The 17,101-nt window shown below is 42.5% G+C and overlaps 1 protein-coding gene across 1 annotated transcript in view; it reads left to right on the top strand.

The window, feature by feature from the left end:
* LOC311012487 (disco-interacting protein 2 homolog C-like) overlaps nt 1-17,101 on the top strand; it is a 181,943-nt gene that overhangs the window by 150,006 nt on the left and 14,836 nt on the right. The window contains exons 12-23 of the mRNA XM_084007948.1: nt 1,072-1,181; nt 1,888-1,990; nt 2,154-2,218; nt 3,775-3,868; nt 4,144-4,263; nt 4,941-5,055; nt 6,596-6,735; nt 7,313-7,449; nt 7,543-7,751; nt 8,211-8,325; nt 10,744-10,945; nt 11,053-11,280. Of these exons, the coding sequence (XP_083864074.1) occupies nt 1,072-1,181; nt 1,888-1,990; nt 2,154-2,218; nt 3,775-3,868; nt 4,144-4,263; nt 4,941-5,055; nt 6,596-6,735; nt 7,313-7,449; nt 7,543-7,751; nt 8,211-8,325; nt 10,744-10,945; nt 11,053-11,280 (1,638 nt within the window). The remainder of the gene's footprint in view (nt 1-1,071; nt 1,182-1,887; nt 1,991-2,153; nt 2,219-3,774; nt 3,869-4,143; nt 4,264-4,940; nt 5,056-6,595; nt 6,736-7,312; nt 7,450-7,542; nt 7,752-8,210; nt 8,326-10,743; nt 10,946-11,052; nt 11,281-17,101) is intronic.

The raw sequence follows: 17,101 nt of genomic DNA, 5'->3' as shown, positions 1-17,101 counted from the left end.
GCCGACAAGTAGGAAGAGACACATGATGCATTGATGATCGAGAGACATTAGCACTGAACAGAGAGAGAGAGAGAGAGCATCCTACTGATTAACAATGACCGTTTGCTTTTCAGTAATGGATGTATAAATAGCAACATGATGCCGCCAGATTTACTGCTCCGCACTCAGTATGGATTTAGGAGTGTGGGTCTCATTAGGGTAGAGTGCTTCTCTTATTGATCAGCAGCGTTTAAACTCATCTCACTCACATGGCTGATTGTTTCTTCGGCCTCGCAGCACGGGCGGCGTTCATTCACGTTTATATTCACTGGCGTTCTGCCGTATCAACGCTCAACAGCTCTGAGCCACACATCCCAGTTTAGATGTCGTGGATTCTCTTCATCAGAGGTCTTCAATGTTTCAGGCCACGGACCCCCCTGGCTTCTAGTGACCCGATGGAGGGACGATGTGGCGACGCTGTAACCAGCACAGAGTAGAGGGAAAGAAAAAGGGAGAAACTGTGTTTCAGTTGGTAACTTCTTGCCACCAGAGCAACAAATAGCCAGTTGAGGTGAAGTAAACCAGTAAGGAAAGGTAAACCAGTAATGAAAGGTTAACCAGTAAGGAAAGGTAAACCAGTAAGGAATGCTAAACCAGTAAGGAAAGGTAAACCAGTAATGAAAGGTAAACCAGTAAGGAAAGGTAAACCAGTAAGGAATGCTAAACCAGTAAGGAAAGGTAAACCAGTAAGGACAGGTAAACCAGTAATGAAAGGTAAACCAGTAAGGAAAGGTAAACCAGTAAGGAATGCTAAACCAGTAAGGAAAGGTAAACCAGTAAGGAAAGGTAAACCAGTAAGGAATGCTAAACCAGTGAGGAGAGGTAAACCAGTAATGAAAGGTAAACCAGTAAGGAAAGGTAAACCAGTAATGAAAGGTAAACCAGTAATGAAAGGTTAACCAGTAAGGAAAGGTAAACCAGTAAGGAAAGGTAAACCAGTAAGGAAAGGTAAACCAGTAATGAAAGGTAGCATGTGGAAATAAAAATGCCCTTTGATTCGAGGATGTCTGTCTTGTGTCCCTGTGTGTCCAGGCTGGCCCAAGGTGCTGTGGTTCGTCACAGAGTCCAAACACCTGTCCAAACCCCCCAGAGACTGGTTCCCACATATCAAGGAGGCCAACCAGGACACTGCCTACATCGAGGTAACACACACACACACACACACACACACACACACACACACACACACACACACACACACACACAGCATGTGTCGTTTGGATTAGAATCAGCTGAGTGGGTGTTCTGCCGTCACCTGATGATCAATGGTGTCACAAGAGAAATGCCTCCTTGATTGAAGTGGTGACTGAAAAAGAGCAAGTAAATGATGAAAGATGGACCTTTAGTTTTTAGCAGAGATAAAGATGAAATCACGGCAGGTCAAAGAAATGTCTCATATTAAAGTAACACTAAAATGTTTTCTTAATGTTTCAGCATGATTAACAACTCTAATAGCAACCGATCATGTACTTCATTTTCACTCCAGCAGTCACTTTTCCAACGGGGGTCGAGAACCTCATTGAATACTGTCGACTCTGCAGCGCTCGCACATCTTTTTTCATTCACATTCATCAATCAACATTCCTACATCTGATTCAGATCCAAAACATATGGATATTGTTATCACAATGTCTCAAAATGACTTTACACAGTCAGCTGAGAGATGAGATATATTGTCGGATCATTATTTGTGATAATTTCTGTGGCAACACTTTTTATATGCTGTTTTATATATAACTTTTATTTTGTATTTATTTATTTATTATTTATTATTATTTTAGTTGCTGAGTTCTGATCTGGTGCACCGGATCACAAAAATCCTACTTTTTCTGTCTTCTTTGTTTCCAGTACAAGACCTGTAAGGATGGCAGCGTGCTCGGTGTCACGGTGATGAGGATAGCCATGCTCACACACTGCCAGGCCCTCACACAGTCCTGCTCATACACAGAAGGTAACACACACACACACACACACACACACACACATTTACACTTCACTTCCTTTCACCTCAGATCCAACAATGTGTTGTTTCTCCCTGAATTTGGAGTTGATATCTCTCTCTCTCTCCCTCTCTCTCTCTCTCTCTCTCTCTCTCTCTGTCTCTCGTCCTCCAGCTGAGACCATAGTGAATGTATTAGACTTCAAGAAGGATGTCGGACTGTGGCACGCCGTCCTGACTGTAAGGAAAACACACTTGAATGTGACTTGCTTAATCATTTCCATGTGATGAATGAAAGTTACAACACCAAAATGAAAACTATTATTGTAGGTTTATTTTGTTATCAAACCTATTTAATTCAATTATTCACATAAACTGTAGGTGAAATAAAGCCAGCTGTACCTGAAATTTAGTGGACAGGTTTTATGTTAAGGCCGTCACCATCTTGGATTTTTACAAAGTGAATGAAAGTGACCATATTTTGACTGCGGAGGCGAAACGGGTGAATCAAATGAACACAAGTGGCAGAGCGACACCTCTACGCTAAGTGTTAAAGTCTTAGTGGCTAATTACACTGCTAGCGTGGTAGCAACCTGGCAATCACAGTTCAAGTAGCGCCGCCCTGAAGCATCCCCTGCTTTCTGGTGTGTTGAACTCTAAATGGACCATCATTGACTCAACGAACATCATGCTGGATTGAAGAAGACTTGAAATAGAGATTGAGACTAGTGGTCGACTGATGGCCGATCTATAATGCCGATATCATGTTTTTAAAGTTGCATCTCGTCACGTGATAAATAAAGAACCTTGAAATAATAATTAATTATGTCGTAATTAATAATAACAACAAATGAGACACAAAATTGCTGTAGGGGTGGGACCCACTGATGCTACAGATCTATTACAGATCAGTGGTGGGACCTCACTTCAGACTCTGGGTGCGAGCAGAACTGGACCGGTTCTTTTATAACAAAATTGCATCCGCTCAGGTGATTTTTTTACTTCAAATAAATCAGACTTCTTTTTGCAACGAGAGGAGTCGCCCCCTGATGGCCAGCAGAGAGAATGCAAGCTTAAGGTACTTCAGCGTTGGCTCCACCCAACCTAGAGGTTGATGTCTGGTAGTGGCGTATGTGCAACTAATACCCAAGCAAAGAAAACGGCTTCTGAATGGCTGAACCCTGTAGTAACCGCTATGCCTTAAAGGGTCCCAACTTTGGATTTGGATTAAAATAATAACAACAATGGTAATATGATACAGATTTTGAAATGACAAAAAAAAGCAAAAGCAAGATACAAGATAATGTCACAAACAAAAGCAATTCAAAACTAAGGAAACATTTCAACCGATAAAATGAAAAATAATAGATACAATAAAAAAGTAAACACAATATATACTAATAAAAATAAAATGCAGTGAGAGAGCAAACATACATAAATATGATTGTACGTATTATTATTATTATTATTATCATCATCATCATAATACAGTGTTTATATGAATGCACATACATATTTAGTGTCTTTTTCATTTTATGGTCATTTTTATAGTCATGTTCTTGACTGCACTACTTTGCTTTATTGTTTATTGTTTTAAATGTTGTGTGCACTGAAGACCAAGGATAATTCCTGGTATGTGAAAACGCATTTGGCAATAAAGCAGTAAAATTAAGAAATCACATACAAGTTGGTTGGTGACGTCTGGAGCAATAACCTTCTGTCTGTCCATGTTTCTATAATTAAACATATTTCAGCTTCATTAACGTCACCACATTGTCCCTCTCTGTCTCTGTCAGAGTGTAATGAATATGATGCACGTCATCAGTATTCCCTACGCCCTCATGAAGGTCAACCCTCTGTCCTGGATCCAGAAAGTCTGCCAGTACAAAGGTAACCAAATCAACACCAAACTCATCACACAACACTGTCAACACAAGGAATCATCTCAGCACCTTTTAAATTCTAATGTTACTCAACACATTTACCTTAAATGTGAAGGAACTGTTCAACCACTAAATGTGTCCAAACGTATGTGATGTGTGTGTGTGTGTGTGTGTGTGTGTGTGTGTGTGTGTGTGTGTGTGTGTGTGTGTGTGTGTGTGTGTGTGTGTGTGTGTGTGTGTGTGTGTGTGTGTGTGTGTGTGTGTGTGTGTGTGTGTGTATAGCCAAGGTGGCGTGTGTGAAGTCGCGGGACATGCACTGGGCTCTGGTGGCCCACCGGGAGCAGCGCGACGTCAACCTGAACTCCCTGCGCATGCTGGTGGTGGCGGACGGTGCAAATCCCTGTAAGAACCCTCTCTAAACCAGTAGAGCTTATATATTCAGAGCAAAAAGGATTCATCCTCTGGGGACCATGAATATCCAACCCAATTTAATGATTTTTAACCAGTAGAGAGGTTTTGTTTCAAACTATTTATCATGTAATTGTATAAGATACATTATGATGAAATTGACTGCGTTACTGTGAATGCACCACCACTCCTTGAAGTCACTTTGTTTCCATCAAATTTAATGGCATTTTAGGAGAATCACAATTGAAGCCATTAAAGCCCTCGCCAAACATCCCGCCCTGGCAGTGAACCGGAGTTGTTGTGTCTGTGGCGACGTTTGCATTTTACGTCAACACTGAAGAGTATTCTATCCTATTCTGCTCCTTTTCGGGTTCATAGTTGTATTTCAGTTTACATCCTTTAATGCTCAAAAGATGCTTCATTTTGTTCAGTGGAATCACTCCCTTGGGCCCAGTCCTTGTTGGCTTCTCTGCTGACAGATTGAGCATTTTATGACCGGCCAATTTCTAAAGATTTGGAAAACCAAACGAAATGTAGCCGTCACAGAGTGTCACTAAAAGTCTAATTACAATCACAGCATCAAGAATATCTTTAATGCTCTGCCTCCACTTTGGCTTCTGCAGTATCACAAAATAAGAAGAAGCACTGACTGTTTCAATGGTTTCTCTCAGGGTCGATCTCATCCTGCGACGCCTTCCTCAACGTCTTCCAAACCAAAGGTTTGAAGCCGGAGGTCATATGTCCCTGTGCCAGCTCCCCCGAGGCCCTGACTGTAGCTTTAAGGAGGTACACACACTCACGCACACACACACACACACACATATGCATCTATGGTATATGCACATGTTAAACATCACACCTACACACAAATGCATTAAGAGTTTCTAAAACATTTAATAAAGATTGAATCAACACATAAAATACCAGAATGATCTGTTTTTGACTGTTGACCAGACAAAATATTCCTATTTAAAATATTATTATGTCGCCATCATCATAAAGCCTCATGACATATATTATCTCGTGCATGTCTCCACTTTTCACTCACATATCTACATGTATTTATTTATTTCAGCGTCCCACCTGAGCCTGTTACAACTCCTAACTTTACTCTTTGAGGCTTTTGAAACACTTAAAACCTCCACCTCTTTCATCTTCCACACTAGCAGTTCAAACCACATTACAGTCAAACCAGGGTGCATTCATTTAGGGGTCGGCTGTAATTTATGCTTCATGCTCTTAATTACGACACTGTAAAAGCTGTGTGTGTGTGTGTGTGTGTGTGTGTGTGTGTGTGTGTGTGTGTGTGTGTGTGTGTGTGTGTGTGTGTGTGTGTGTGTGTGTATGTGTGTGTGTGCCACACACAGGCTAATAAATGTGCTTTGCCTCAGCAGGTGTTGTAGTAATGAAATCACTTTATTTCCAGAAGAGCTGCTTCAAAACTCATAAAAGAAAATTACAAAACAGGACACACACAAACACATGCACATAACTACACGTGTACTGTAAGAACCCTCATTATCATGCAGCCCATAACGCCTAATTCTAACTTTTAACCCCAATGTAATTCTAATCTTGAACCTTAATCTCCCTAAAAACCTCAAACATCCCGGGGGTGACCAGTTTTTCCTAAAATATCCTGTATATCTAATAAAGTGCCATGTATTAAAACACAATTTCACTCTAGATGTTTTTGGGTATGAGTTGCCATGTTTGGGAATGTCTGTCTTGTCTTATATAAAAGAACTAGATTAACTACTTGTGAGCCGTTTCATGCAGGAACTATTTTTTTTGGCTACGTGACTTTTGTTAGTTTTTGTGCCACTCAACTTACACTGTTGTAGAATTTTTTTAATGTTTTTTTTAGGGCTTTGAGCACCACAAGCCTCTGAGAGATCAGAGACAGAGATCTCTTTGGCCAATATCTCCCAAACTATGCAACCCATACTAAAACAAAACACCATGGTGATGAGTGATTTTGCTGCGAACTGTCCCTTTAACAAAAATGTTCTTAATTCCCAAAAACATTGTGACTTTCTTAAATGTCCCTCTCTTTGAAAAAATGCTATAATTTTTGAAAAAATGTATGTCCTCTCTTTCCAAAGCTTTCTTTACTTCCAAAAAGTGTCCTCACTTTACCAATTTCTCCTTCTATTTTCCAACATGACTCCCACACATGTTCCCTTACTTTGCAAAAACATTGTCACCTCCCAAGAAATGCCTCACTCTCAGGATCTAAACATTGTCACAAAGATAGTAATTCCAGAGCACACAGCACTCCATCAGCCTCCATGTCATCTGTTGGCTGTCTCCATGCTTCCTGCAGGCCTGTGGAGGAGGGCAGCACCCCTCCTGGTCGCGGCGTGTTGTCCATGCAGGGTCTGAGTCACGGCGTGATCCGGGTCGACTCGGAGGAGAAGCTGTCGGTCCTTACACTGCAGGATGTCGGTGCCGTCATGCCGGGAGGTGAGTCAGACAGTGCAGGTGCTAATCCCTGAGATATTGTACTTTTTACTGTGTATCTGGTAGCCGGGGTTGGAGAGGGCCTGGAGAGTGGGCTCCAATTATTGGGGTATCATACTGCTCAGGCTCCCTGGGAAAGTATATTCCCGTTGCTGGGAAGGAGGCTCGGCCGATTGCTGAACCTTGGATACAGGAGGTGCAAAGAGGATTTCATCCTTGCCAACAGTGGAACAGCTCTTTACCATTGTAGGTCTGTTGGAGGGGTAATGGGAATTTGCCAACCTAGGGATTTCAAGTAGGGTAAAATGGATCATGAGATGGTCTGGATTTACGTTCCAACCCTCATTTATGGTCACAAGCTTTGGGTAGTGACCAAAAGAATGAGATAGCAGATGCAAGCGTCCAAAACGAGCTACCTTCGTAGGGTGGCTCGGCTCAGCCTTAGAGATAGGGTTCCAGGTGGAGTACGTCTTCTATCGCTGCTTGTAAGGCTGTGTTTTCCTTCTTTGTGATTTTTACTCAAGTTAAGGACAGGTGTCCGTGATCTTAGGTTCACTTACATGCTTCGTTGCGTCTGCAGGAATGATGTGTGTGGTGAAGCCAGAAGGTGTTCCTCAGCTCTGTAAAACCGATGAGATCGGAGAGCTGTGCGTTTGTACTGTTGCCACGGGAACCTCCTACTACGGTCTGACCGGCATGACCAAGAACACCTTTGAGGTGAGTGTGGGAAGGATTTTGTTCATTTCTTTCTTTCCCCCCCGATGTTAATTGCAATTGGTTTCTCCTCCTCCGCTATAAACACCTGGCCAGGTCTTCCCTGTGACGAACAACGGGTCTCCCATCAGTGAGTTTCCCTTCACCAGGACCGGCCTGCTGGGGTTCATCGGCCCGGCAGGTCTGATCTTTGTGGCAGGGAAGATGGACGGTCTGATGGTGGTCGGCGGGCGTCAGCACAATGCTGACGACATCGTCGCCACGGCGCTCGCTGTGGAGCCCATGAAGTTCGTCTACAGGGGCAGGTAAGCTGCTGCTCTGTTCAGGACTGGATGTTTCTAACTGCCTTGAATGCTTTATTGTCGGCAACTGGACTTGATGGAGGTTTTCTCTTCCTCCAAGAGGTTTCCTCAGTTCTAACTGACTCAGAGTAATTTCCTGTTTCGGAAATATTCGGCTCATATGTTTATATTATTGTTTGATATGCTGATTGTCTTTGTATAAACAGAATGTATTTCTCCGTATTGTGTAACCTCTATTGAATGCATGCTATCTATAGACCGGCTGGCCTGAAAATCAGAGTGTTCAGTCACAGTCATTTAGAGGGTTGGAGAGACAGCAGAGCCGAGAGGAGCCTTTGCTCTCCAGTTTGTCTCTGCTAGAATTAGTTTTGTGATCCTGATAAACAGCTGGCTGAAGTATTCTCAGCTCATAATGTTGTCTGGCTGGGAAGCATGCTGAGGCTGTCTGCGCGTGTCTTCCAGGATAGCAGTGTTCTCCATCACAGTGCTTCATGACGAGAGGATCGTGGTCGTGGCGGAGCAGCGGCCCGACTCCACCGAGGAAGACAGCTTCCAGTGGATGAGTCGAGTACTGCAGGTACACACACACACACACACACACACACAGTAAGTGATACCATGCTGTACATTTCATACTTTGCATGAGCAAATAAATTCCATGCAGCTCCAGGTTTCTAGAAGCCGGCGTAGAGACTGCGGTGAAACTGTAAAAGCCATCTGCATTTTTACAGCTGCAATAAAAACCAGATCTCTTTATTCCTTTACCATCACAGACACTTCCTGGCTGCTTTTTCAGGCAGCTCATTGGTTGGCGACACACTCAGCGGTTGATATCGAGGGCTGCTGTGTATTATTAATTTTGAGTCAAAATATTAAAAAAAAATGGAAAGATGGAAAATGTTTCAAAATATAGGAAATAAATTCCGTTGGATTATATTTATATTCTATTCCAGCCGAGACTTGTTATATCAGTTGACAGATGTTAATACAATATTGAAATAATATAACATAAGGCATTAATACTGTAATTGCAGCTGCTGGCAGTAATTTAAATCTATTTTTATGCGATCAATTAATTGTGGGGAGAAATGCCAACGTGTGACGGAAAGTTTAAAATATTGCTCAATTTTTAATGAAATGACTTTTAGCTGAAACTAAAGATTTCAGCACTTCAGGCCATTAAACACAAAGTGAGTTTTCTCAACACGTTACTCGAGTTTGACTGCGGGATCGTTTGTGTTTATTCACGTCACCCACACTACATGCGTCAGAGAGGAGGCGGGGCTTACCTCCATGTAGACACCAACCAGGTGTCATCCATCATGGCTGAAGTAACCACTATTGCTGCTTTGTACATGTTGAAGTCCCGGATACAGCAGAAAACCAAACACTGACCTGTCTGAGTTCAAAACATCATCCAGAGATGCTCGGTGGATTGAATTGAACTTTATTCACTGTGAATAGCAAGACACACATCTGTATGAACCCCAAATAAACGATACAGCTGTTAGAGCTTTAATTGCATTTAACAGATAAAAAGGTGCTGAAATAATGCAAAAGCTCAGCATTACACTTTAAAAAAAATCTATTGCCTTTATTTATTATCTGTGTACATGCATAACCCTTAATAACACACACTTTCCACACTATTTTTTTAATGTTCTATATAAAAGATTTAAACAGCTTCATTGGTCCTTTAAAGATGCCATGGAATGGACACTTCAACTTCCATGAGAACAGACTCGCTGGTGGGTGTCAGTTTAAAATCTAACCAATAAAGCCAACACATTATTTAAAGGCATGTTGTTTTCTGTTACTAGGGGTCTCTCAATCAAAACAAAAGCAAAAGGCAGACTTGGTTTAGTAGCACGGCATCATGGGAGTTGTTCTTCTCCAGGAGGTTTGTACCACAAACTCCTCTCCAAAAGCAAACTGACCGCTGATTAAAAACACGAAATGAAGCAGCATCACGTTAAAAGTGTTCCATGGTCACATGACGTCCTGGAGGGCCTGCGAGCCGAACCGCCGCCAACATTTCCTCAGCTTGTGTCTCTGATAACTTAAGATCCAGAAATCTGATCACTAAATTCTTTCATCTGGTTCAAATATAGTTTAAAACCACCAAGGTCTGAAAAGTATTCATAAAAATGTGGCTTGTAACTGAATAAAAAGTCAAGACAAAAAAAAAGGCAGACAACCACAACGCTGACTCATGCACAAAGAGGATATGACGCCATTGACAGGCAACCAAATGAAACGCACCCTTACTTTGATTAAAAGTACAGATTTGTCTGGTTTGAAAATTGCCATAAACATTTTGGTTGATCGAAGTAAACACAACAATAACACAGGTCTCATCATTTTTAGACATTTTAATGTGAAAAAGTTACCTTTAGGTAAGTCCATCTATTCTAGATGTTAGGGTAAAAATATCGATACGGCAATATATCGGGATACTTTGCCGCCCAATACCATATCCATTTTTCAACTTCAAAGATCGATTAAAAAAAAAAAAATTCATGTTTACACATGCCTTTACATTATTACATTACATTCTTTTTATATGACCTCTTCAGTTCAGTGTTCAGACAGTGACACAAAAGGAGTTATTATTTCATTATTTATTATTTTGTGCATTGTCACTCAGGGTACTTTATCCTTTTTCATCTTAGTTTTAATATTTATTCCAGTGAATTTCATGGGAATTAATAAAATGGAGAGGCTGTTTTGAATGAAATAGTTTTGACTCAATTTGTCCTCTGATCAATATCATCTGATGTACATATACAGGTACTTGTGTTTTCATCTTTATTTATATCGCAATATCTTGTTACGTATCGTATCGTGACCGAAGTATCGTGATACGTATCGCATTGGGAGGTTCTTGCCAATACTCACCCCTAGTCCGTCCTCAACAAATGTTTTTCTCCAGGAATCATATGTAAGAATAAAAATCCATTCTGTTTTTAAAAGTGAACCCATATAAACGTTCCAGGCGATAGACGGTATCCATCAGGTGGGGGTGTATTGCCTGGCTCTGGTGCCCTCCAACACTCTGCCCAAGACTCCCCTGGGTGGCATCCACCTGTCGGAGACCAAGCAGCTCTTCCTGGAGGGGGCGCTGCACCCCTGCAACGTGCTCATGTGTCCGCACACCTGCGTCACCAACCTGCCCAAACCCCGGCAGAAACAACCAGGTACAGGCTGAGTGCGGCGGCGTACCATGCACAGTCCTGAATCATGGAAAACCATCACATGCTAAGTTTCCTGTCCCATTCTCCTTCTTCCCCCTCCTCTTCCTCAGAGATCGGTCCTGCGTCTGTCATGGTGGGGAATCTGGTGTCGGGGAAGAGGATCGCTCAGGCCAGCGGCAGGGATCTGGGTCAGATTGAAGACAATGACCAGGCAAGGAAGGTGTGTGTGAGAGGGGGGCAGCTGGTTTTCACCACCGTCATCATCATCACTATTAACATCACCATCAACATCAACATCACACATATACATATGAGGCCTCTGGCTCCATTCCATTGCGGTTTACTCCCAGTCATTTTGTTTCATTGGTTGTTTATTGTTTTACTTAAGTTTTGTCAGCGCACCAGTTGTTGTCAGCTGTAGCATGCTAGTTGGTTTAGCCCGTTGAGCCGGGTTACTACATCTCAAAGGACCAAGATTCATGTCACACTGTTTGCTCCATTTCAAACATTTAATATGCAACTGAATCACCTGACACAAACCCAAACGGATTGGAGGGCGCCTTCAGGCTCCTCCCACTGCAGATTCACACCAAGCCAAAGGAATAATGGTATCGTGTTTATGGATGAGTCAATGTGACCTCACTCCATCATACACATAAAGAATTAAAGCATGTGGTCAAAGTGCTTGGGCCGATACAATGTGCGCTCACTTGTTACATTTGAGTCAGTTTGTGGTTCCTAAGCAACGTGTTAATTTACAGCCCAGTTCAGGAATTAACTTATTACGCAATCAGAAATACTTTATTCATACCTGGATGAAATTGGGTTGCATTTATATAATCATGTACTTAAGAAACACTTAAAATAAGAATGATGGCCAATAATTTACTGTTGAATGTTTTTAATTTTCAAAATAAATGACATTTTTTCCCTATTGTATCGAAAGTGTACCGAACCATGACCCAAAAACTGTGTACCGCTATCCCCCTAATTCAGAGCATTAATGTAGCGGCCATGTAAAGATGTAGTGTAGTCACGTGAAGTAACTCTCCCTCTGTGTGGATTGTTATTCCAGCATCTCTGTGCTTTATTTTAAGGCGTGGTCATAGATGTTTTTGCGGCGTTAGCCCTGCCACCAATGTCGCCGTTATCCGCACGCTGTTAGCATCGTTAGCAGCTAGCCGTCTCCATGTTGCCGCCTGTGTGGAGGCGATAAACAGCCAACACTCTCAGTTCTGTGTTGAGCACTTTATAAAAGCAGTGAACAGCTGCCATCCCCTCCTGATGCCAGGTGTGGAAGAGATGGCAGTGATGGTAGATGTCGTTTTACTGCTGACAGAAGTGAGTAAGACAGAAGAGGCAAGTCAGTGAAGGTGGACTGAAAATAAGAAACAGAGGTCGTAAGAGCAAGAAACAACAAGACAGGAAGAGAGAGAGAACACATGGAGAAGAGAGAATAGGAAATAAAGAGACAAAGAACAAGAATAATTCAAGCAGAAAGAGAACAAAAGGCGAGACCAGAGGCGTGATGGAGGGAAACAGGCGGTGTGTCTTACTGACAGAACTGATTCTCCTCTCTTCACTGGTGATGAAAACGTCATCAGTGAGAGCGTGCAGTCAGCCGGCGGCGGCACACTCATGTAGATTCTAATAAGAGAAGACAGGCCCCAAATAATAACAACCACCACCTCCACCGCAGCACACTGGGAGGCCGCAACGGCCTGTGTCATCAGTCTGCTGGCGGTTCTGGATGTCACCAAACAGATGTTGGCGGACTTTGTTTTCTGGTGCTTTCAAAATCTTGCCAACTAAACTCACCACGTATCCTCAGATTTCCACTGCTGGCACCTCAAAAGAAAGTGTAGCCAAGGCATGTTGGACCAAGCAGACATTATTTCTGACCTGATACGTTTCCTACTCTGTTTTATAATCATGTTCAGGCTGTATTCTTGCCTTTATTTGACAAGTAACCGTTCAAAAGCTGCTTAGTTTAGCACAAAGACTGAAACAGCTAACCTGGCTCTGTCTCAGGCAGAAACCTCTGGTTCTGAAACTTGAAGCCAAAACTGGACTGGAGTGCCTTAAACTTGCATTCTCTCTACTGGCCACCAGGGGGCGACTCCCTGGATACAAAGAGAAGTCTGATTGCATGGAAGTCTATGAGAAAATGAGCTTTAGGGCGGGGCTGCCTTTTGATTGACAGGTTGATACCAAGCTACCAATGTAATTAGCTCCTAAGATGACTTGAATTTAATTATGAAGCTATCTTTGTTAGCAGCTTCACACCAGAATCCACATGGATCCAGATCCAGTAAGGTCACAATGACTTGTCTACCTCTTATAGTCTCGATCACAAGCTTGAGAGGAAAGTCGATCAGATTTGATCTTATGGCCCTTTTCCCATTTAAACCAAACCTCAAGCAGAAAAGTAAATCTTGTTCACATAACAATCATCCACCTGGAAGGTCGGGCTGTTTACCTCAAAAGTCGACCTTAGCACCAATGGAGGTGTCTAAAACATAATAGGGAAGGATGACGAGTCCTGTCTCAAGGAAACAACAGAACTATGTCTGTCGCTTTTTATACTACGTCAGATTATCTGCCCACAATGCAGCGGGTGGGCGCCAAGCAGGCTGCGTTATTTGACGCCTTGGCAGTGAGGACGGGGCGTAGCTACGTTAGATGGAGTTTGACTGGAGAACCAGTGCGGCAGCAAACCTATGTACTGGTGTGGATGTATTTAGACACCTAGAAACAAGTGGAAGCTTTTTTTAGAGTATGTTCACCACTTTAGCTTACTTTCCCACAGCCCTTTATAACTGAAACTAACAGAACAGGGTTTTCTTTTGTACTTTTGACTTATTATTAAAAGCAATTTCCCACGTATTCTTTCATTTGTTTTTGTTCTGGAGACAAACGTGAATTTGTTACTTTTCATTTTATTTGACATGTTTTTGAAACACTTCCTGTTGTGCCCTAGACAGACATGTTTCAGTGGTGGAGATGTTCATCTACAAGTGAATTATCAACTGGTTTAATCACCTCTTGAGATGTGTTAAGGCTCCACCTAGTGGTTGAAAAACAATTTCTTGCAGAATTTAAGCGTGATGAAGCGGTGTCAGAAGAAGTAAACCAGATTGTTTATCATTATTGTTTGTTCTTATTAGCTCATGGTTTCTATTGTCTTGTTCTTGTTTGTAATGAGAAGCCTGCAGCACCTTTACTGTAGAGCTGTTGTTGAAGGGAGTCCAGAAATGTTGTGGGCGGCGGTTGTCCAGCAACTCCTGAGTTCTGTGAGTTGAAATGACGATTTTTGTGAATGGAGTCTGGTAGATTTAAAGAGAGCATAGGTAACAGCTTCAGCTAGTAAGCTAAAGAGGTGAAAATATTCTAAACAAAGCATCCAATTAGGCTGATATAGATTTGTTTATGTGTCTCAAATACCTCCGAGCAGTACATTGGTTTGCCGGGCTGGTTCTCTAAACTCCATTTACTGAATATGGAGAAGAACATCATACAACCACACTATCCCTTTAACTATGCTGTTACATGTTACGCACATACACTATAGCAGCTGCACGGTTGCACCAACGGTAAAGTACGACTAGTTTGGAGGCCACGGTGCATCCAAATCTGCTCTGCCCTTCTCAAAACGAAGCTAAAACTCCGGAGGCTCCACATTCACAAACCCAAACATGGACTTCTGTGCAGAACGGTGTGTTTACGCTTCCTTGTTGAAGTGCAGTTCAATCCACCCGGCCATCTTTTCTCGGCAGATGAAGCGGTGGGTCGATGTTCCTGCTAAATGAGTGTGAATTTGGCGAGAAGTAGAAGCTCCATTCCGAACAGAAGTTTTGATTTGGGAGATTTGGTGTGAAGATGTCTGCTGAACGTTGATGGGTTTCCCAGGATGAACGTTCTGCTTCCTCTGACTGAGGGTTTGGCTGCTGCTGCCCTCTCACTCATCCCTCCATCCACATGTTTGTCCGCTGAGTGTGTCACAGCTTCCTGAAAACCAAGCCCTCTGTGTGAATGAAACTGTTGCTGCTGTTCCTTCCTGTAAATCCCTGTTTCTTGTGTGCGTCTGCAATCTAAATGGAGGGGCTGCCTTCACTGTTTGCTCCAGTGCTGGTTTCATCATCCACTCGGTCAACGTGTAGGGTTTCAGTATGAATGACGTCAGATACAACTGAGCTGCAGGCTTCAGGGTATTAACATGAGAATTCAACACCAACGCTCACAAAGCGATAAAACTCGACTGCATGAGACCAGATTTGTATCAACACAGCAGACAGAGGTTCTTTGTGCTGGTGTTTAACATGGCGGTCCCCTCCCATAGAGATAACATTTATCTGCAGGCAGGTTCCAGTGTGTTTATCTCCGTTTAATCAGGGTTCACAGCTCCTCTCCTCAGCACACACTACAGATTAACCCTGTCATGGTTAGAAACACTCAGTCATTGGATATGAACATTTAAGTATTTTGTAAAAGTACTCATGCCACTTAAGATAAGATGAAAAGTGCAGTCATTGCAATACGAAGGCGGAAGAGTGCAAATATGAGAAGTCAAAGCACCGGCATGTAGTTAACCGCTATAACAAACATGTTAGCTGCTTCCACCCTTTAGAGTACCCAACCTGTTGCCAGTCACATCCTAAATCAGCCCATATTTTTGCCCAAATTGAAATATAACATTCCGAGTACGACCCCTTATCAAAGGTTATTGTTTAGTGGGAGGTTTTGGAAGATTCTCGAGGTATCAGGAAGATTTACATGTTCCACAATAAAGCCTTTGTGACGGCCAGGGTTCATATTTGGGTTGTCGTTTTTAGGGCATTTGGGATAAATGGTAGATGTTAATGCATGAGGCAGGAAACTGGAAAGGAAGCAGTTATGCAAGTTTTATGAAAGCTTAGAGTCGAGCCGACAAGTAGCCGAGTGATCTTTTCATCGGGGGAGGGAAGCCTTCTTTAAATCTTTTAACCCCCGAGAGGCTGGTGATGCATGAAGCCGGTGGGAAGCAGACGAGAGCGGCGGTCTGACGGTCGACTACACAAGTTCAAGCAGAGCAACGGGAAACGTTAACTGATGAGGAGCAGAGTGAAGTTTTCAGCAGGAGGTTATGTCCAGGGTTCCTCATCTCTTAAATGAACAATGGGATAACTGAGGCATTAGTCTTGGTGACAGCTGCTGTACGAAGCCAAGTCCTGTCTGTCATCAGCTCCTTTCCGTTGAGCGTAGCATTACAGTCGCAGCTCAACTCAGGCCTCGCCTCTCTTTCTGTGGACTTGAAGCCTTCAGCACGTTAAAAAAAGACCTCCTCCATAAACGTCACCTGGCTCCACATCAGCTATTCGCATAATTCAATTGCAATATCCCGGTTTAAACCAGTAGTTATACTTCCTGCTCTGTTTTTCACTTCTCTACCTTGATGGTGAGTTAGACAGTGTTTCCAATGCATTCATGTTGATATTTATGATTATCCCGATAACCTAGCCACCTACAAATTGTTTTGTTTTTATCGCAATCCACAAAATCTTAAATATTGAAATTTCTTGGAAAGTTTTTAATAAGAAAAATCCATCTTTGCATTGCTTTAGATTATTTGATTTAAAAAAATGTGCCTATTTTTAACCTTTCATAAATGTTTTCAAATATATTTTTCACTTGAAATCAGGAAGACATAATAGTAAAAATATCGGTAATATTAAAACTGAAATCGATAATGTTAGATTTCCACACAGCACCGTTCATATGAGAGTAGAACGTAATAGCTTAGTGGTTACATTTGAGTCCTACTAACTGCCAAAGTGCCTTTAAGCAAAGCAACAAACCCCAGTCGACCAGATCTCAACCATCACTTCAGCCCATTATTTGTTCTGCAACTGAATGTGACCTGAGAAAAGATCACACGTGTTTGTGCTTCACATGCAAGCTCTTCTGGCGCTTTTTAGCAGTCGGCAAAATGTGTGATACAAACCCAGCACGCCCAGAGCTCCTCCCAGACGTGAGGGGCGTGACGTGATGGGCGTGGCATGGGCGTGATGGGCGTGGCGTAGAGCGGAGGTCCGCTTGCTTTGCGGTTGGCTGGGTTAAGACTGTTGACGGCTGAATCCTCGTCACTGATGGCAACGTCCTGACAGCAAAACACACAAATAA

Source organism: Eutrigla gurnardus (assembly GCF_963514095.1).
Source record: "Eutrigla gurnardus genome assembly, chromosome: 4".
In the NCBI taxonomy this organism is placed as follows: Eukaryota; Metazoa; Chordata; class Actinopteri; order Perciformes; family Triglidae; genus Eutrigla; species Eutrigla gurnardus.
This window is presented reverse-complemented; position numbering and strand designations above follow the sequence as displayed.